At 41.1% G+C, this 22,290-nt stretch overlaps 1 protein-coding gene across 11 annotated transcripts in view; it reads left to right on the top strand.

Annotated features, from left to right (window-relative positions):
- The window catches only part of FHIP1A (FHF complex subunit HOOK interacting protein 1A), a 308,835-nt gene that overhangs the window by 189,990 nt on the left and 96,555 nt on the right, over nucleotides 1–22,290 (top strand). For 5 of the 11 annotated variants that reach the window (XM_086346317.1, XM_086346325.1, XM_086346316.1 and 2 more), the window contains one exon: nucleotides 19,464–20,090. The exons of 3 other annotated variants lie outside the window; for them this stretch is intronic. In XM_086346317.1, coding sequence (XP_086202443.1) covers nucleotides 19,464–20,090 — 627 coding nt within the window. Of the gene's footprint in view, nucleotides 1–8,766; nucleotides 8,956–19,179; nucleotides 19,290–19,463; nucleotides 20,091–22,290 lie in introns of those variants that run through there. 3 more of the 11 variants (XM_086346326.1, XM_086346320.1, XM_086346328.1) reach the window with 2 other exon arrangements.

Genomic DNA, 22,290 nt, shown 5'->3' with positions numbered 1-22,290 from the left:
AATTACCCTTGGCTTTGCACTTGAGTGCTGACGCACAGCACCTTTTGTTTGGTGGCGCCCGTTTCCTCGCTAAGTTGTGTCCAACTCTTGCAACCCCTTGGACTGTAGCCTGCCAGACTCCTCTATCCATGGGATTCTCCAGGTAAGAATACTGGAGTGGGTTGCCATTTCCTTCTCCAGGGGGTCTTCCTGACCCAGGGATCCAACCCTGGTCTCCTGCATTGCAGGCATATGGTTAACTGACTAAGTTACAAGGGAACTCCCTTTCGTTTAGTGCAGAAGAGTACTGAGTTGAGGGTAAGGGAAAGTTTGTCAGAGGGACTGGAGTCTAGTTATTAAACATTTTCTTTTGTAAAGTGAGTGCACTCTTGGTCCAACTGTTTTTCAGCCATTTTTTTAAACTTTGGCCAAATTTCTTACCGTTAGTCTTGACTTTCTTTTTAAATAAATCTGGAAAATGCCCTCAGTCTCTCTCTATTTCCCAAGGCTCTTGAGGGCCAACTGTTACCTTTATAAATAAAAATACTGGTTAAATCAATTAATGTAGACATCAATGTAATTATAGTCATCGCTTGGTATCTGTGGGGTATTGGTTCCCAGATACCAGCAGATAACAAAATATGGGATGCTCAAGTCCCTTATACAAAATTATTTTTCCGTATCACCTAGGCACATCTACACATCCTCCAAATCATCTCTAGATTACTTATGATAACTAATACAATATAAACACTATGTGAATAATTGTAAATACAATGTAAATACTTGCCAGTATGCAGCAAATTCAAGTTACGCATTTTGGAACTTTCTGAAATTTTTTTCCAAATATGTTCCATCCGTGATTGGTTGAATTTGCAGAGGTGGGACCCACAGATACAGAGGACTGACTGTATTGTTAAATGGAGATTTAGTGAGCCCAAACTTCAGTTACCTCACTATGGGCATCACAGGTGGGACACAGCAAAGTATAAGCCCTGGTCTGGGCGTTTCTTTTAAATTTATTAACTGGTGGATAATTGTTTTACAACATTGTATTGCTTTCGGCCGCACAACAACATGAATCAGCCATAAGTTTACACATGTCCCCTTCCTCTTGGCCTCCCTGCCACCCCTCACCCCTCCCCACATTTAGATGGTCACGGAGCACTGGGTCGCGCTCCCTGTGTTACATAGGAGCTTCCTGCTAGCTGTCTGTTTCACATATGGTAACGGATATGTTTCAGTGCTACTCTCTCAGTTCTTCCCACCCTTTCCTTCCGCTTTACCGTGTCTACAAGTCTCTTCTCTATGACTGCATCTCTTTTCCTGCCCTGCAAATAGGTTCATCAGTACAATTTTTCTATATTCCATATGTATGCATTAATATATGCTATTTGTTTTTCTCTTTCTGACTTACTTCATTCTCTGCAATAGGCTTTAGGTTCATCCACCTCACTAGAACTGACTCAGATTAGTTCCTTTTTATGGCTGAGTAATACTCCATTGTGTATGTGTGTGTGTATGTGTGTGTGTGTGTGTGTGTGTGTGTGTGTGTATAGCACTACTTCTTTATCCATTCATCTGTTGATGGACATCTAGGTTGCTTCCGTGTCCTGGCTATTGTAAATAGAGGTGTAATGACCATTTGGGGTACCTGTGTCTTTTTGAATTATGGTTTTCTTAGGGTATATGCCCAGTATTGGGATCCTTGGATCATATAGTAGTTTTATTCCTAGTTTTATTTTTTAAAGTAATTTCCATGCTATTCTCCATAGTGATTAATTCACATTCCAGTGCATGTGGGGGTTCCCTTTTCTCCACATCCTCTCCAGCATTTATTGTTTGTAGATTTTTTTGATGCTAGCCATTCAGATTGGTGTGAGGTGATAGCTCATTGTAGTTTTGATTTGCATTTCTCTCATAATTAATGTTGAGCATTTTTTTTGTGTGTGTGTTTATGGCTATCTGTATGTCTCCTTTGGATGTCTTTTTAGGTCTTCTGCTCATTTTTTGATTGGGTTCTTTGTTTTTCTGATATTAAGCTGCATGAGTTGCTTGTAGAGATTAATCGTTTGTCAGTTGCTTCGTTTACAATTATTTTCTCCCATTCTGAAGGTTGTCTTTTCATCTTGTTTATGGCTTTCTTTGCTATGCAAAAGCTTCCATGTTTAATTAGGTCCCATTTGTTTATTTTGTTTTTATTTCCATTACTCTAGGAGGTGAGTCATAGAGAATCTTACTGCAACTTACGTCAACGAGTGTACTGCCCATTTTCCTCTAAGAGTTTTATACTTTCTGATCTTACAGTTAGGTCTTTAATCCATTTTGAGTTTATTTTAGTGAATGGTGTTAGGAAGTGTTCTAATTTTGTTCTTTTACACGTATGTGTCCAATTTTCCCAGTACCACTTATTGAAGAGATTGTCTTTTCTCCATTATATTTTCTTGCCATCTTTGTCAAAGATAAGGTACCCACAGGTGCTTGGGTTAATCTCTGGGCTTTCTGTCTTATTCCATTGATCTGTATTTCTCTTTTGTGCCAGTACCATCCTGTCTTGATGATTGTAGCTTTGTAGTATAATGTGAAGTCAGAAAGGTTGATTCCTCCAGCTCTAGTTTTCTTTCTCAAGATTGCTTTGGCTTTTCAGGATCTTTTGTGTTTCCATAAAAATTGTGATTTTTTTTTTTGTTTTGGTTCTGTGAAAAATGCCATTGGTAACTTGATAGGGGTTGTATTGAACCTGTAGATTGTTTGGGGTAGTTTAATCATTTTCACAATATTGATTCTTTCAATCTAATGAACATGGTATCTTTCTCCATCTGTTTCTGTCATCTTTGATTTCTTTCATGAATGTCTTATAGCTTTCTGTATACAGATCTTTTGTGTCCTTAATTAGGTTTATTCCTAGGTATTTTATTCTTTTTGTTGCAATGGTGAATGGGATTGATTCCTTAATCTCTCTTTCTGATTTCTTGTTGTTAGTGTAGAGGAATACAAAGGTTTTCTGTGTATTGATTTTGTATCCTGTGACTTTACTAAATTCATTGATGGGCTCTAGTAATTTTCTGTTAGTATCTTAAGGATTTTCTATGTCTATTGTTAGTTCATCTGCAAACAGAGTTTTATTTCTTTTCCAATCTGTATTCCTTTTATTTCTTTTTCTTCTCTGATCAACATGGCTAGGACTTCAAAAACTGTGTTGAATAATAGTGGGGAGAATGGGCATCCTTTTCTTGCTTCTGATCTCAGAGAAAATGCTTTCATTTTTTCACCCCAGGTGGCACTGGTGGTAAAGAACCCACCTTCCAATGCAGGAGATGTGAGAGAGAGATGCAGGCTTGATTCCTGGGTTGGGAAGATCCCCTAGAGGAGGGCATGGCAACCCACTTGAGTGTTCTTGCCTGGAGAATACCATGGATAGAGGAGCCTGGTGAGCTACAGTTCACTGGGTTACAAAGAGTCAGACATGACTGAAGCGACTTAGCATGCACATATAGGAAAAATGATTGTTGTGGGTTGTCCTGCATAGCCTTTCTTATGTTGAGGTAGGTTTCTTCTCTACCCATTTTCTGAAGAGGTTTTTTTAAAAATCATAAATTGGTGTTTAATTTTGTCAAAAGTTTTTTCTGCGTCTTTTGGGATTATCATATGATTTTCATGTTTCAATTTCTTGGTATGGTGTGTCACATTGATTTGCATACATTGAGGAATACTTGCATCCCTGGGATAAACCCCATTTGATCATGGTGTATGTGTTGCTGGATTCTGTTCACTAGTATTTTTTTGAGGCTTTTTTGCATTTGTGTTCATCAGTGATACTGGCTGATAATTTTCCTTTTCTGTGATATCTTTGTCTGGTTTTGGTATCAGGGTGCCAGTGACCTCATGGAATGAATTTGGAAGTGTTTCTCCGTCTACAATTTTTTGGAAGAGTTTGGGAAAGACAGGTGTTAGCTCTTTGCTAAACATTTTGATAGAATTCACCTGTGAAGCCATTTGACCCTGGGGTTTTTTTTTTTTTTTAGGTGGGGGGAGATTTTTGATCACAGTTTTGAATTCAGTGCTTGTGACTGGTTTGTTCATAGTTTCTATTTTCCTTTTTCAACCTTGGAAGATTGTACTTTTCTAAGAATTTGTCCGTTTCTTCCAGGTTGTTCATTTTATTGGCATATAGTTGCTTGCAGTAGTCTCTTATGACCCTTTGTATTTCTGCACTGTCTGTTGTAACCTTTCTTTTTTCATTTATAATTTTGTTGATTTGAGTCCCCTTATTTTTTTACTTGATGAGTTTGGCTAATGGTTTGTCAATTTTTTTTTCTTCTCAAAGAACCAGTTTGTAATTTTATTGATTTTTTATATTGTTCCTTTCATTTCTTTTTCATTTATTTCTGCTCTGACATTGATAATTTCTTTCCTTCTTTCCTAACTTTGGGGTTTTTTTGGTTGTTCTTCTTTTTCTAGTTGCTTTAGGTATAATGTTAGATTGTCTATTTGATGTTTTTCTTGTTTCTTGAGGTAGGACTGTATTGCTATAGACTTCCCTCTTAGAACTGCTTTTGCTGCATTCTATAGGTTTTGGGTCATTGTGTTTTCATTGTCATTTGTTCCCAGGTATTTTTTTATTTCCTCTTTGATTTCTTCAGTGACCTCTTGGTTATTCAGAAGCATATTGTTTAACCTCCATATGTTTGTGTTTTTTACAGATTTTTCCCTGTAATTGATATCTAATCTCATAGTGTTGTGGCCAGAAAAGATGCTTGATATGATTTCAGTTTTCTTAAATTTACCAAGTCTTGATTTGTGACCCAAGTTGTGATCTATCCTGGAGAATGTTCTGTATGCACTTGAGAACAAAGTGTATTCTGCTGTATTTGGTGGAATGTGCTAAAGATATGTTAGGTCCATCTATCCTAATATGTCATTTTAGACTTGTGTTTCCTTATTAATTTTCTGCCCATTAGTGTAAGCAGGGTATTAAAATGCCCTACTATTGTTGTGTAAAATCCCCTACTATTTTTGATTCCCGCTTTTATGTCTGTTAGTGTTTGTCGTATGTATCGAGGTGCTTCTATGTTGGATGCATAAATATTTGCAGTTATGTCTTCTTGGATTGATTCTTTGATTGATAGGTAGTGTCTTTTTTTGTCTCTTGTAGTATTCTTTATTTTAAAGTCTGTTTTGTCTGGTATGAGGATTGATACTCTGGCTTTCTTTTGATTTCCAATTGCTTGGAATATCTTTTTCCATCCCCTCACTCTTCGTCTGTGTGCGTCTCTCCGTCTGAAGTAGGTCTCTTGTAGACAGCATATATATGAGTCTTGTTTTTGTATCCATTCAACCGTTCTGTGTCATTTGGTTGGAGCATTTAATCTATTTAAATTTAAATTTAAATTATTGATATATATGTTCCTGTTGACATTTTCTTAATGTTTGGGGTTTGTTTTTGGAAGTCTTCCTTTTCTTGTGTTTCCTGCCTAGCGAAGTCCCTTTAGCATTTGTTGTAAAGCTGGTTTAGCGGTGCTGAATTCTCTTAACTTAGCTTTTCTGTAAAGTGTTTGATTTCTTCATCGATTTTGAATGAGATCCTTGCTGGACAGAATAATTTTGGTTGAGTTTTTCCCTTTCATTACTTCACATATATCCTGTCACTCCCTACTGGCCTGCAGACTTTCTTCTGAAACATCAACTGTTAATTTTATGGGGTTTCCCTTGTATGTTACTTGTTGCTTTTCCCTTGCTGCTTTTAATATTTTTTCTTTGTGTTTAATTTTGTTAGTTTGATTTATATGTGTCTTAGCATGTTTCTCCTTGGGTTTATTCTGTATGGGATTCTCTGTTCTTCTTGGGCTTGATTATTTCCTTTTCCATGATAGGAAGTTTTTGACTATAATTTCATTAAAATTTTTCTCAGACCCTCTACTTTTCTCTTTTTCTTCTGGAACTCCTGTAATTCAAATGTTGCCACAGTTAATATTACCCCAGAGATCTTTGCGATTATCCTCAAGTTTTTTTCATTCTTTTTTCTTTATTCTGCTCTTCAGCAGTTATTTCCACTATTCTCTCTTCCAGCTCACTTATCAATTCTTCAGCCTCAATTATTCTGCTATTGATTTCTTCTAGAATATTTGCAAATTCAGTAATTGTGTTGTTTGTCACTGTTTGTTTATTCTCTGTTTCTTTTAGATCCTTTATAAATGTATTATATGATTCTTACATTTTCTGCCTTGTGTTACTGAGATTTTGTATCTTTACTATCATTACTCTGAATTCTTTTTCAGGTAGTTTGCCTATTTTCTCTTTGTATATTTTGTCTTGTGAGTTTTTGTTCTTCATCTGCGTAGTATTTCTCTGTCTTTTCATTTTGTCTGACTGTTTTGGGTTTCCTTTCCCCAGGCTGTGGGGTCATAGTTCCTCTTGCTTTTGGTCTCTGCCCCTGGTGGATGAGGTTGGTCCAGTGGCTTGTGTCGGCTTCATGTTGGAAGGGACTTGTGCTCGTGTTCTAGTGGGAGGGGGTGAGTTTTTCCCTCAGATGGACAAGGTTGTTTGAGGTGGTGTGTTTTGGGATGTCTGTGGGCAGCCTCTCTGCTTATGTTTATGTTCTTGTCTTGCTTGTTGTTCGGGTGAGGCATCCAGCGCTGGGTGCTGCAGGCAGTTGGGTGGTGCTGGGTCTTGGGTTCAGGTGGAGGCCTTCTTGGGAGTGCTCACTGATTAATACTCCCTGGGGTCAGGAGTTCTTGGGTGGTCTAGTGTCCTGGACTCAGACATCCCCTCCAGAGACTCAGACCCGACTTCTGGAACCAAGATCCTACAAACTGATTTGGCAATAAAGGGTATTAAAATAAACAAGCAAACAAACAAACAAACCAAAAAAAACCCTGAGAAGACCCCCCCCAAAAAAAAAACAAATCAAAAAGAAACCCACCAAACCAACTAAACACCAAAAACCCTTCCCCAAGAAACAGAAAAATGAAGCTGAAACAAATGATAAAAGCAAATTGAGACAAATAGAAACAAAAACAAATGAACATGCACAGACACACACACAAAGGAAAGCAAAACAGTCTAAAGAAAACAGAGTACAAGAGGGTGATCAGGTGAGTCAAGGAAACCAAAAATGATATCAACCAATTGAAAATAAAATTAACAACAACAAAACAAAACTAACTAAAACAGAAAACAGAAAACGAGACCAAAGGAGAGTGCCAACTGAGGAACAAAGCAAAGATAGCAAACAGACAAACACGGTGGAAAAAAGGAAAAAAAATAGGAAAGCAAAGTTAAATAGAAATATGTAAAAGAAGGTCTACATATATTAAGTGTGCTTCCCTGGTGGCTCAGACGGTAAAGCGTCTGCCTGTGATGCGGGAGACTTGGGTTTAATCCCTGGGTTGGGAAATGGAAATGGCAACCCACTCCAGTACTCTTGCCTGGAAAATTCCATGGACTGAGGAGCCTGGTAGGCTACAGTCCATGGGGTCACAAAGAGTCGGACACGACTGAGTGACTTCACTCACTTCACTCACAATCAGAAAGGGCTTCCCGGGTGGCTCAGTGGTAGAGAATCCATCTGCCAAGCAGGAGATGGAGGTTCAATCTCTGGGTCAGGAAGATCCCCTGGAGAAGGAAATGGCAACCCACTCCAGTATTCTTGCCTGGGAAATCCCATGGACAGAGGAGCCTGGCGGGCTACAGTCCATGGGGTCACAAAGAGTTGGACACAACTTAGCAATTGAACAACAAGCAACCATAAGAAAAGAACCCCCCCAAAACCCCACACAAATCCATAGAAAGCCAAAGTAGAAATACACAAAAGAAATTTAAAAAGTGTTATTAAAAAGTTTCCAACAGCCTAGATAGAGATTATAATAATAAAAAGAACAAATGCAGAGGAAAAGAAAGTGAAGAACATCTAGAATCAACTGCAGAATGAATCAAAGTAAGAATAATGTTCTCTTGGATCTCAGCTGTCAGTGTTCTTTCCTCTGCTGCGAGTCGCAGTCCACGTCTGCCTCGCTAGGAAGCCTTAGTACTGGAGAGGGCTAATCTCTGGACCTTCTGTGGGGTCAGCTCAGACTCCAGTCCGACCCTACTCTGGCCCTGCTCCTGCATGTGCTTGCCTCCATTGTCCACAGCTGCCAGAGCTAGAGCGTTTTCTTTAGTGGGAACAGTCATTGTCCTTTTATATATTCCATCGACACAGAGTCTACCTAGTCGATCATGTGGATTTAATCTGTAACTTGTACAGCTAGTGGGAAGATTTTGATCCTCTTCCTTAGGCAGTCCACCCCTGGAGCTCCATCATGGTTTTATCCCTTCCTCAATGTGGGTCATCCACAGGAGTCTGCTCCTGAGGCTGCCCTAGGGGACTTCGGTCTGCCTGGTGTGTGTCAGCCATAGAGGTGGGGTGGCGGCCTGGATCGTGTGGACCCTGGCCGTGTCAGGTGTGCAGGGAAGCCATTGGCCACAGATGCAGGAGATATGGTTCTATTCTAGTTCCTGGCAGCTGCTGCTCAAAGGACCTCTCTGGCTGGTCCTTCTATGTGGCTCAGCCCAGCAGGCACTCAAAGGGCAGCCCTGGCTGGGGTCCTTCTCTGTTGCTGAGCCCAGCAGGCACTCAAAGGGCAGCCTTGGCTGGGGTCCTTCTCTGTTGCTGAGCCCAGCAGGCACTCAAAGGACTACGCTCTCTGGAGTCTTTCTCCATTGGTCAGCTGCGTGCTGACCACTGTCAGGCCTGTGTGGAGAGAGAGGCGTCAGTGATGGCTCCTCCCCCTGTGTGTGACTCAGCAGTAGCGCTTTATCTTCATGGCTGCCCGGCGTTCCTCCAAAGGCACTCCCCGCCGTGGATTTCTTTTCTCCCATCCCTTCCGGCTGTCTCCCCGCAGTCAACAGCAGCCCTCGCCCCCGGATTGCCCTCCAATCCCCACTCTCCAGCTCACACCCGCTGCTCCTTCCGGTGGATTCCCATCCCTGTCCAGGGTATGTAGGGCCGTGGCGTGGATCAGCTGTGTGATTCTCACTCCACTGATACTAACACAGATTGGCTGCCTTACTCTCTGATAGCTTCAAATGGTTCCCTTCTGTTCCAACGGAATGTCCTGGATTCAGGGATCTCCCCCCTGCTTCAGCTCCCCCATCCCTGGCTGCAGATTGGTCCTGCTCTCTCTCATCCTCTTCCTTCCTTCGTTTGTCCTACCGAGTTTGCATGGATCGGTATATTCCTTTAGGGTGGTCAGGGACTTCTGCTCAGTGAGAAATTCATTCCCAATGCATCCATGGGGAGAGATGTACTCTACCATCTTGTCGACCTACTCCCGCACTGTATTGTCGACCACCAGTCTGGGCTTTTAAAGAACAGTTAAGCTAATTTGGATGACAACATGAGATACATTATTATAAAATGAAAAATATTGATCATAGGAAGTAAGGAAGGGACTATTATGGATGGAAATGGCCTGTGGAATCCAGGAAGTGAGATTTTGTTAGCTTGACTGTGGGAAAAGGAGGTTTTGATGACAGAAAGGATAAGGATATATATATTTTTTCCTTTCTGAAGGGAGGGGTATTAGGAGCAAATGATCAGCTTTGGCTTTTTTCAGTGGTTTAAAAAAAATGGTGAGGAAATCAAGGCAAGGCAGAGCTGTGGTGCTAAGTTTGAGATAAGGAATGAGACCTTCAGTTGATAAAAATAAATGCTGTCTATTTATTGTTTTTGGAGTTTCATGCTAACGCTTTGCTGTGAGTTGTTCAGGCTGGAGACTAATTCAGATGAAGAGCAGTTGCAGAGGACTGGGAAATGAGCTACAATCTGACATAACCTCCTGTGACTAGTGTGATGTAGCCCCCAGGTTCCCCTGAGGCAACCCAAGGAAACCTGTAAGGCTGGGAGGAAATGTGATAGAGATAGAATGGTGTGACTGCATTCTGTTTACTGGAGTGTTCCATTAGCCAGCAAGTACCATGCTTCTTCAGATGTTCGATTAGGGAAGATGAGGGCAACAAAAGTCAGTGGTGTCCAAAGTTCTGTTTGTTAGGATACTTGAGTACAAATTCAGCATAACTGACATATATTTGACAGATTCTGTTCTCCTGTTTACTAGGAGCTTCTACCTCAGGGGTATCCACTTACCCACCAACACTTTCCAATCTGTCAGGGACCGCTAGTTACACAACCACCCATTATCCAAGGCTGTCCGTGATCACAGGGGTCACCAAAGGAGGGACCTTGAGTGCCACTGGTGCACTTGAGTTTCCTAACTGGTTCCAGGCTCCAGTGACCTCAGGGCATCCTCAGGATAGTTCTAGAGTGGACATCCCAGAGTAGTGGACACTGGAGAATCCAGGCTGCAGGAAGTAGCCTCTGGCCTGTACATCCTGTCATCTTCTGACATGTCGTTTTCTGCCATGGTAGCAATGAATCTAAGACCCAGGTCTGTCCAGCGCATTCCTGTAATTGGACACTTCAGTGGCTTCTGGCCACCTACATGCCAGGCTGGGAGATAGGGTTCTTTATGCCATGGCCTCTTTCACTCCTCATCTCTCATTTAATCTCCAAAAATGCAAAATCACTTGGAGTTCCTAGCCATCCCTTCTCCTGGCATCACACCTTCCCATGCCTCTCTGCCCCAGGCAGTTCCTCTTCTTTCTGCCTGGAATATACCTCCCCCTGGTTGGTGCCTTCCACAAGCCCCATTTAGAACATCATTTCCCCCAGGAAACCTTCTCTCCCCGCTTTTGTGTTCCCACTCTGTGCTCTGACAGCATCTTGAGTGTCCTTTCACAGTGAAACCCACCACCTTTTATGAAAAGTACAGGTGTAATATCTTCTTCCCAGTCTCATTACAAGCTCCTCATGATCGGAAACCATTTATTTGTAGTTCACATAATCTCCAGTGCCAAGAATATTGTAGGCATATGTAGATGTTTAATAAATTATTGAACTGAAAGACAGGAAATATGAAATATAACTTTAGAAGAGTTAAGAGACTTGAAAAACAGACACCTGTATAAAACATTTGCTATAATTTGCTACTGGTAAGATCTTTAGACTTGAAAGAGAAAGAGTCAGAATATGTTTAGTTTATAGTCATCTAGAAGAACAGGTTATAGTCTAGCAGATTATTGTTTTTATCTCTTGCCTTTGCTTCTTCTGAATGGAAGAGAGAGCAGGACATAAGAAGCATTGGTCCATCAGATAATGAACTGTCCAACTGTATTGCCATATGAACTAACACCCTCCCCTCTCAGTTATTCCTAATGGCACATTTTTATTTGTAAAGCTTTATAGCCTTTGCTCTATTCTTTCTCTATCCTTTCCTTTCATGTGTTGAATCATTATTAGTCATATACTAAATGATGTCTGCTCTTAAAACCAAGAGACCAGAGGTTAAACAAACTCAATTAGAAATGAGAAATGCATGTTTCTGTGTGCTTCTTAATAGTGCAGAGCTTCTCCTTACTGCTCTCAGCCTCCAGAATATAAGCTGTTATATAATTTTTTAAGCTAAGAGCGTATCAGAGCTCAGATCATGTAGTGGTGATAAAGAACTGCTGGTGGATTTAGTAGCCATTTTCTTCTTGGAGGGGCTGGGGCTGAGAAAAAAACTGAATCTGGCTTGATTAAGTGAAATGTCTTCCTATAATAATGAAGAATAGATAATATGTTCTAAATAGGGTGACCTGTGCAGAGCCCCAAGTGGCCTGTCTCCATTGAAGAAGCAGAGAGATCACAGTGAAGATGGCTTTGAGATCAGCATTCCCTGATTTCACCGCCAGGGAATTTCAGTCTGTTCCCTGTGAAATTCATTCTCTTGCTCTGTTCATTCTCACTCTTCTGTTAACAGAGGGAAATTACGTGAAGTCTTTAAGAGATGAAAGACCAGAAAATGTTAGAGAACTCTGTGATCAGTCTTCTCAATATCTTTCTTAGTAAAGCGATGTTTGTTAATATTTAAAAATTATATGTCTCTCTCCTCAGCTTTTCAAGTAGCTCTAGACTTGACAGTAGAAGGTAAAGCAGAACAAAAGCTGCGATCCTCAGAGGGCCAAGGCATTGAATTGAGCCTCTTAGACTAGCGTTGTTGAGTATGTTGAAATCTCAGAAGCTCGCCTACTGTATGCTTGGTGATAAGTCTGTTTTTGCTGTGCTTGGAATTACAGGGGTCTCTGGAGTATTATTACACAGATCATTACTCTTAACTCTCTAATACTGAAACTTTAGAAAAAAAAATTATGTATACCTAACTTAAGGGTTAGTTTACATATTATCTTATTGGTTGATGCTCCTACTGTGTTTCTGTATTATAGTGATTACTATACTACTCTGGCGGAGAAGGCAATGGTACCCCACTCCAGTGCTCTTGCCTGGAAAATCCCATGGACGGGGGAGCCTGGTAGGCTGCCGTCTATGGGGTCGCACAGAGTCGGACACGACTGAAGCGACTGCACTTTCACTTTTCACTTTCATGCATTGGAGAAGGCAATGGCAACCCACTCCAGTGTTCTTGCCTGGAGAATCCCAGGAACGGGGGAGCCTGGTGGGCTGCCGTCTATGGGGTTGCACAGAGTCGGACACGACTGAAGCGACTTAGCAGCAGCAGCAGCATACTACTCTGGTCCCAAGGAGGTGTGGCATGTAGATATAGTTTCTGCTTTATCCTGTTTAATTCTAGATTTAGACACATCTCTATAGTTCGGAATTGAAGCCGACATTAACCAGGTTCTGCAAGTACACATTTATTATTAGGCTATTACCTTAATATAAGAAGAAATGATTGTGTAAAGATCTCCCATGAGAATAGGTGTGTACGAAATACCCTAAATTGCAGGACACAGCTGCTAAGCAATAAACAAGGACTGAATGGAAATTTGCTTCTGTTGTAGTTAATTTGGTACATTAAATGGAATTTGGCTTTAAGATCACTAAATCCTGGCCTCCTTCTATGTGATGGAAAATGTTGCTTGGTAACTTGTTTTTTTTTCTTCCACAATGCCACTTTAAATTAGCATTCCAAAGGGTTTGGAAGTATGGATTGTATTCATGTGACTTTCTTGAAATAACGAGGCTCTAACCAAAGTAGCATAAATAGTCATCTATTGTTACCTGAGTGTATATAAGACAAAGAATAATGGTAAGGTGGAGTCAAAGCTAATCTTCTGTCAGAGAAACGTTCATTTTTATCATGAAGAGTTTGTTGCCATGTGGTGGGATTGTGTGATTTATGTATATCTTTCATTCTGAAAGCATTTGAGCTTCCTATTTAGAATTTGTGCATGTTTGAAATTCAGACCCATTTTCGCTGAGTCATAGGAGCCATCATTAAAGCTAAGGATAGGAGTAGCTGATATTCCTTAATGGAAGAAATATGCTATTTGTTCATCTTTTTGAGCTCTAATAATCCTCATAGTTACAGGTCAAATAACTTTGAAGTTAGGTTAAAAATTTAGCCGTGTTGGTCAGATGATAATCTGTATACCATTGCTCACACTGATTTTTTGTGTATTTGTTTCTTTTTAGAATCGTGATACATGATTTGGGCTTTTGATCCTTTTTTATTTATATCCTTATGTATATAAATTTACATATATATTTTTATTATATTTACGTTAGACATGTAATATATATAACTTATATATATTAAATTTATATGTGTAAATTTACAGATATGTAAATTTAATATATGTGAATTTGCACATAAATGTAAAATTTATGCAAATATACAAATGACTCCATATTTATATGTATGCATGTGTGTATATATAGTGTATATACAAAATCTTGTATGTGTTACAGTTGGTAGATCAACACATGCCTGGCTGTAATTGGAAAACCATTTACAGTGCTGTATTTCATCTTAAGAAAAGAAAGAAAGTGAAGTCGCTCAGTCGTGTCCGACTCTTTGCAACCCCATAGACTGTAGCCTACCAGGCTCCTCTGTCCATGGGATTCTCTAGGCAAGAATACTGGAGTGGGTTGCTATTTCCTTCTCCAGGGATCTTCCTGACCCAGGGATCGAACCCGGGTCTCCAGCATTGTAGGCAGACACTTTACCGTCTGAGCCACCAAGGAAGCCTTTGATCTTAGCTGACTTATATAGTGAGCATGGGCTTTATCAGGGGTTGATTAGGTTTGTTCAGTGGTATTTGGCCTAACAAACGTGAAAGTGAAGTGAAAGTTGCTCAGTCGTGTCCAACTCTTTGCACCCCCATGGACTATACAGTCCATGGAATTCTCCAGGCCAGAATACTCGAGTGGGTAGCCATTCCCTTCTCCAGGGGATCTTCCCAACCCAGGGATCGAACCTAGGTCTCTCACATTGCAGGCAGGTTCTTTACCAGCTGAGTCACAAGGGAAGCTGCCTAACAAAGTGAACTTGTTTAGTAAAGGAAATATTTGTAAAGTATATTTTCCTACTTGGATCTCTTCGCCCCATAATTGTGTTTTCTTCCTGTGAACTGAATCCTGGAGTCTAAGCACGTATGGCTGAGAAAGAGCCAGGGCTGGGGAGTTGGAGGCAAGGTTGAGAGTGTAAGAGGGTAGTCAGGGGAGTGGGTCAGGCCTCTGTGAGCAGCAGGGATCCGCAGTAGGTGAGTGAAACTGGGCAGCAGGCAGAAATCGGGGGCCCGGGAATGTTGGAGTTTGGTGGGAGTGATGTGAGAGAGGGCACATGAGGGAAAGATTAAAAAGTCAAGGTCACATCGGGAATCAGCTGACAGAACCCGAAAGGGCTCAGAGCCTACCTGGCCGGCTGCTGTGGGCCATCGGAATAGAAGCTCCTGCCTGTTTCTGTGCCAGTTGTGCTCTGGCCGGGAAGCTTCCTGGGCATTCCCTGTCAGGGTGGGAACCAGGCGGGGGCGTGGCCCGCAGAACCCACTTGCAAAAGCAGGTCAAGGGTGTGTCTGCCTGAAAGGGAAAGGGAGGTGGCCCGGGAGCGTCCTGACACCTCCAAGAGGGAGGCTAAGGAGTGGCAACACAGGCGGAGCCAGCACTTTGCTGAGCTTGTGTTTCCGTGACTCACGGCCCTGGTTGTAACACACCAGTCTTTCGGGCAGTAAAGCCGCCAGGCCAGACTGGGGAATGAGTCAAGGGCCCTGTCCAGAGGACCAGCAAACCTTTTCCTTCTTGGTGGGGTATCACAGCTCTGTTCTCATGTTCCTCTGCCCATGAACCCAGAAGGTGGTGTAGAAGAGCTTCTGTAAAGGGGATACAGAGAGAGCTTTCAGTGTAGAAGCTGCTGTGTAGTTTACATTCTGTATAAAAATTTCAGTTCTCTTTTGTGGGTTTTTTGTGGCCCCCTCCCCACCAAAAGTAGGTCTGTTTGCAGAGGAGTGTCTTGGAATAAATAATATAAATGAAGATTAACCCATGAGAAAAGTGTGGCTTGTGATTGTGTAAATAGTTTTGCTTTATATTTACATATATACATTTAGATATTTTATAAATATTTAAAGGTATGCATATAGAATAAACACATATGCCTATATGAAAATTTATACTGGGTAGGAGTTTCTGTTAATTACTGTTTTAACTCAGCGTTTGGTCCTTTTTTTAGACATAAGAACAAAATTACTTTGTTTTTATTTTTACTTATGAAATTAGATCAATTTATAGGAAAGAAGAACTAATTAACCTTACAATCTCATTATATCTTCAAACTCATTTCTAACTATGGGTCTATTTGTCAATATATTTAGTTTTTAACGAATTATTTTTCTTTATATATTAGATGTAATGATATGATTCACTTCGTATTTATTTTTAATAGCATTAGTATATGGTGATGTAACATTGTGATTATAACTCTCTAGTTCTTGACCATTTGGGTCAATAATATTTTTATTTTTCATTATTGAAAATATAGCCTGGGTAAACATTTTAAAACAAATTATCTTTGTGTTGTTTCCTTGAGGCATTTTCCCCAAAGTGAGATTAACAAGCCAAAGGGCAGGAACAACTTGATAGCTTCTGTTACATGTTGCCAGATTGTTTTCTAGAAAGATGGAGCTCATTTGCAGGGACACTATCAATGTATAATGCACAGTGCCAGTTTCAGATAGCTTAGACAGTCTAAGCACACATGAGAAGTATAATTACATTTCTACCCTGAGGCCTTGCTGTATAGATAGCTCTCATAAGTAAACTCAATATGTGAACTTTGAAATTATCGAATTAATATAAGTATAGAGCTAATTTGCTCTTTAGAGTGTGGAGCCCTGGAGGGGGCTTTGGGGCTGGAGAGCATGCTGTGTCGAGGTGGTGCCCCCTTTTGGACAAGTGTGATACTGCGATCCCACACTGTGAGACTGTCAAGGCCAGAACCAAAGGGGGACAACAGACCCCAGTGTTACTCACAGTGAGGTCCTCAGGCTTGTGAGGAGGCCTGCAGGGCTTCGTGGAGGCTGGGGGAGGGGGGCATTCTGCAGTCCATGCAGCCAAGAAGAGGGCGTGGCCATTGGGAAGGCCTAGGCCATGAGTCCCTGAACTGCGCATGTCCCACAGCCTTCCTCATTGAAACTGTCAACTTAGGGGTGTTGGGGGCATTGTTTTGGCGTCACTCTGGCAGTATTTTTAATTTTATAATGGAAGCCGATGGAGATTACAGATTCTGAAGAAATTTGTTCATCTGTGGGGAGCGAGCTCCGCCTGTGGCAAAGGTCATGAGGAAGGAGGCTTGGCATACGCAAAGGCTGGATCAAGCCTCAGGAGTCTCCCTGGAAATTCTCGAGCATCTACCCCCAAAACCAGAGTCTGCCTACTTTCTGCTTTGTGCTTTCACCTACACCTCTGACTTTACGGGGGGCTGTCCCCCACTACCTCTCTGAAAAAAGAGTTAGCTTACAGCTCCAGTTAATAATTCCTGGGTGCGACAGTGTTTAACCTACAAACTCCTTTGGAAATCCTCTAGCCTGCCTGAATAGGTTTTTCCGCCCACATGTGATTGTTCAGAGCCTCCCAACTGAGAGGCAGATGTTCTAAACTGTCTAAACACAGATTCCTTTGAGTAGTTAAAAGATCGATTAGAAATTGTATTGGTGAAGGGTTTTTCACTTACTGGGCCAGTGTTTGCTGCTAAGTCTCCATACTCCTTACCTACTGTGTCCTTGGCAGTGTATTGATTGATATAATGGGTGTATAGAAATGTAAGTAGTAGCTCAATGTTTGTAACCTTGGACCCTTGAGTTAATTCTTTTCTTGATTGAGCCCACCTCACCTTTGCCCTATAGGAATGCAGCTTTGTCCAATGCTTTTTTGGAGGCTGGTGCCTGACTTTGGAATAAATCACCTTTAGAGAAAGATAAGTTTCTTAAAATGTTAACAGGCCTCCTGGCCAGAAGATGATGTAATTCACCTGAACTTTTGCATATGATAAAGTTTGAAAGCCTGGCTTCGATTAGGACCAGGAACTGCTGTCCTTGCATGACTACCACCCCTTCCCCCATTATCCTCTATGCACAACTTAAGGTATAAAAACTACTTTGGAAAATAAACTGCGGGCCTTGTTCACCGAAACTTGGTCTCCCCATGTCGTTCTTTCTCTTACCTTCTGGCTGAATTGTTCAGCCTCTTTTCTTCATTGAATTTTCCTACTGAGCTATCCTCATCCTATTACTCTTTATATCTTTGATAAAATATTTAAATAAATAGGTCGCCGACGCCGTCCCCGCTTCGAATACCCTGGATCAGCCGGGGCTGGTCCCCGGCATTCATCCATAAGGATAACTAGCCTAGTCTATAAATGTTCTTTTACTCTGCTTCAGAAAGGGGAAAATCTTAGACTTTTCCCTGAGAAATAAATTTCCCTCCTTGCTCACGCCTGCTGACATAGCCTTGTGCTTTTGCCAGTTTCTGCAGTGACTTGCAGAAATTCTATAACCTAAATACCAGAACACGTAACAGCATGTCCTAGAACTGGGCCGGGAGGATAAGACCGAAGTGAAACATATTCCACAGAGCATATGGTTCAGAAAGGCTAAAAGGAACAACTTAAAGTCATTGATAAAATGCTTGAGAATTAACATGTGTATACATTTTAAAGGAAGTGAATTGAATGGATATTTATCTTAGAAATTCCAAGTCATAAAGTTTAATGGAAGCTGAGATATAAAATTGTTTTAATTTTCAGGTACCAAAGTAGAAGTTAAGTACTGATGGGCGGAGAGAGGTGGTAAGCGTTAAAAGGCCAGCAGTTAGGGAGAGATACACCTAGACTGTCACATAAGATTGTTTATTTTTGAGTTTTCAGTGCTTTTTTTCTCTTTTGGTGGTACATATAAATATATAAAACAAACTCTGCCATCTTTATCATTTTTAGTCAGTGGCATTAACTACATTCACAATGTTGTGTACCCATCACTATTATTTTCAAAACTTTTTCATTACCCCAAACAGAAGCCCTATGCTTTAGGGATTTATTTTGTAATTGGTTATCTCAAAAATTTTTTTCTGGCTTAAAAAAATACACAATTCAAACTCTTCATGCTTAAAATGTCAACATATGGCACATGTTAGGGGATTCTTCTAGGTATGTGCCTCATGGTCATCAGTTTCCTCTCCTCCTTCCTATTGATGCATGCTTTGCTGAAGACGGTGCCAATCAAGAAGGGCAGGGAGGGTTGTTGTTCTGTCGGGGGCATGTGAGGAGCTGCATTCTGCAGCTGAAAGCTTCAAATCAATGCTATTTGTAGGAGAGCAGTGGTAGTCCTGCTTATTTAATGTATTTTAAACTTTAAAAGCCCTATTATGTTCTTGACAGCTTAAAAAAAATTCAGAACTTGTACTGCTTTGAACACAACAGCTATTACTATTTTTGTGTATTATTTTTAGTCTTTTTTCACTTTCATGTTTTTAAGGTAGTTGATCATGATGAATCTAATTGTATACAATTAACTAATTTTTTCATTTAACATATCACTTAACAGTTTTTTTTTTTTTAATTTTTGTTCAGTAGTCTTCATAATAATAGGCCCAGGAATGTATGGAGCTTAATTTACACAACCATGTTACTTTCTTTGACATTTAGGTTGCCAAACATGTGTAACTATGATAAACGAACAACTTCAAACATCTTCCTTCTGTAGTTTTTAACCCCTTCATTTTATTCTCATGAGAGGGAGATGCAGAAGGCTCACATATCTTTTTTCCCCAAACTTTAAGCTTTTTATTTTGTGTTGGGATGCAGCTGATTAACAATGTTGTTGTTTCAGGTGAACAGTGAAGGGACTCAGCAGCACACATGCATATATCCATTCTCCCCTACACCGCCCTCCCCTCCAGGCTGCCGCATGACACTGAGCAAAGTTCCACATGCTATACAGTAGGTCCTCGTTGGTTATCCCTTTTGAATATAGCAGTTGCTCACATATATTTTATTAGGGGTCATGGCTCTTGCATTTTCCATGAAGATTTGGTACAATCAGCAGTGGTATGTTTTTTTTTTGTAAGCTATGATAAACATCAGATGGATGACACATACTTGATTTGGTTACAGGTTGTGAAAATCTTAGAGAAGCATGACCCCTTGAAGAACACCCAAGCAAAATACGGGTCCATCCCTCCAGATGAGGCCAGTGCTGTCCAGAACTATGTAGAGCACATGCTCTTTTTGCTGATTGAGGAGCAAGCCAGGGATGCTGCCATGGGGCCAATCCTGGAATTTGTGGTCTCTGAGAACATCATGGAGAAGCTTTTCCTTTGGAGCTTGAGGCGGGAGTTTACCGATGAGACGAAAATGGAGCAGCTCAAGATGTATGAGATGCTGATCACCCAGTCCCACCAGCCTCTGCTGCACCACAAGCCCATTCTGAAGCCCCTGATGATGTTGCTGAGCTCTTGTTCAGGAACAACCACCCCCACCGTGGAGGGGAAGCTGGTGGTCCTGCTCAATCAGCTCTGTTCCATTCTTGCCAAAGATCCATCCATCCTGGAACTCTTCTTCCACACTAGTGAGGACCAAGGGGCCGCGAACTTCCTCATCTTCTCCCTTCTGATCCCCTTCATTCACCGGGAGGGGACCGTGGGCCAGCAGGCCCGGGACGCCTTGCTCTTCATCATGTCTCTCTCTGCCGAGAACAGTGTCGTGGCTCATCACATCGTGGAGAACACCTACTTTTGTCCAGTAAGTCCTTCTTGTTGGCCCACTTCCTCCCGCTCTTCTCCTCTCTTGGGCTGATGATAAATAATTTTTAAAAAGCTTCTTTAGATTGTTATTTGCATCTCTTTTGTGCTGAAAATCTTGTTTCTTGTTTTTTTATTTTTGTGATTGTTATTTGTTCGTTTTTGGTTGTGCTGTGTGGCATGTGGTATCATAGTTCTCCAACCAGGGATCAAACCCTTGCATTGGAAGCACAGAGGCTTAATGGATATTTTCCCTTTTTTTTCCCCCAGCAAACTGTTCTTGGCAGCTTCTATGGAAGGATGTCTAGAGGAGATAGTTTGGAGGGAGGAGCGGAATTTAAGTTGAGATGCCCTATGGCTGAGCAATGTCAGCTTGAAATAAGCCAATAGAGGAAACTATATGTGTTACTGTTTATTGGTTCATTTCTGTTGGGTTAGGAGCTGTTTTGTTTTTTCTAAGAGTATCTCCTGAGTAATTGGTAAAACCTGCTCATCTTATATTCTTAGCTTTTTGGATTGGTTTTGAGCCAATGAGTCATGGCATATGGTCAGACGCCTCACAGTGGGCTTCACAAATTAATTTGTTTCCCAGCAAGATAATGACCAAAATTGTAAATCCAAACCACTGATTCTATTTTAAAAGGAGAAATACATATTTACAGTTTGAAGTAGCAAGAAGTCCTTTACTCTGTATCATTTCTTAAGCGTAGGTTGCTGAGCAATAGAGAGTAAGGCCTTATGTGGATGCCTGAGGAGTCAGGCCCAGTCATAGGCCTGGAAAATAATAGGGACTGTCTGAAGCTCTCACAAAGCTGTACACCTCTGATTGCTTTCTGCTGTTAGGGTCACCTTGGGAAGGGGTATTTAAACAGATTTATAGGTTTGTAGAGTTCCATAGAATAGCCATGAGAAATACAAAAGCCTTCTTAAGTAAACAATGCAAAAAAATAGAGGAAGACAATAGAATGAGAAAGACTAGAGACCTCTTCAAGAAAATTAGAGATATCAAGGGAACATTTCTTGCAAAGATGGGCTCAATAAAGGACTGAAATGGTAGGGACCTAACAGAAGCAGAAGATATTAAGAAGAGGTGGCAAGAATACATGGAAGAACTGTATAAGAAAGATCTTAATGACCCGGATAACCACGATGATGTGGTCACTTACCTAGAGCTGGACATCCTGGAATGTGAAGTCAAGTGGGCCTTCGGAAGCATCACTATGAACAAAGCTAGTGGAGGTGATGAAATTCCAGCTGAGCTATTTCAAATGCTGCAAGATGATGCTGTGAAAGTGCTGTACTCAATATGCCAGCAAATTTGGAAAACTCAACAATGGTCACAGGCCTGGAAAAGTTCAGTTTTCATTCCAGTTCCAAAGAAGGGCAATTCCAAAGAATGTTTGAACTACCGTACAATTGCACTCATTTCACATGTTAGTAAGGTTATGCTCAAAATCCTTCAAGCTAGGCTTCAGCAGAACGCGAACTGAAAACTTCCAGATGTACAAGTTGGATTTAGAAAAGGCAGTGGAACCAGAGATTAAGTGGTGAAAATCCACTGGATCATTGAAAAAGCAAAGGAATTCCAGAAAAATATCTACTTCTGCTTCAATGACTGTGCTAAAGCCTTTGACCTTGTGGATCGCAACAAACTATGGAAAATTCTTAAAGCCATGGAAATAGCAGACCACCTTACCTGCCTCCTATAAAACCTGTGTGCAGGTCAAGAAGCAACAGTTAGAACCAGACATGGAACAATAGACTGGTTCAAAATTGAGAAAGGAGTACGTCAAGGCTATATATTGTCACACTGCTTATTTAACTTAAATGCAGGGTGCTGCTGCTAAGTCACTTCAGTCGTGTCCGACTGTGTTTGACCCCATAGATGGCAGCCCACCAGGCTGCCCCATCCCTGGGACTCTCCAGGCAAGAACACTGGAATGGGTTGCCATTTCCTTATCCAATGCATGAAAGTGAAAAGTGAAAGTGATGTCGCTCAGTCGTGTCCGACTCTTCTCGACCCCATGGACTGCAGCCCACCAGACTCCTCCGTCCATGGGATTTTCCAGACAAGAGTATTGGAGTGGGGTGCCATCACCTTCTCCGTATATGCAGGGTACATTATGTGAAATACCAGGCTGGATGAGTCGCAGGCTGGAATCAAGATTTCTGGGAGATATATCAACAACCTCAGCTATGCA

This window comes from Bos grunniens, chromosome 17, assembly GCF_055505025.1.
Source record: "Bos grunniens cultivar Pamir isolate PY7600 chromosome 17, Bosgru_T2T1.0, whole genome shotgun sequence".
NCBI classification, from domain to species: domain Eukaryota; kingdom Metazoa; phylum Chordata; class Mammalia; order Artiodactyla; family Bovidae; genus Bos; species Bos grunniens.
This window is presented reverse-complemented; position numbering and strand designations above follow the sequence as displayed.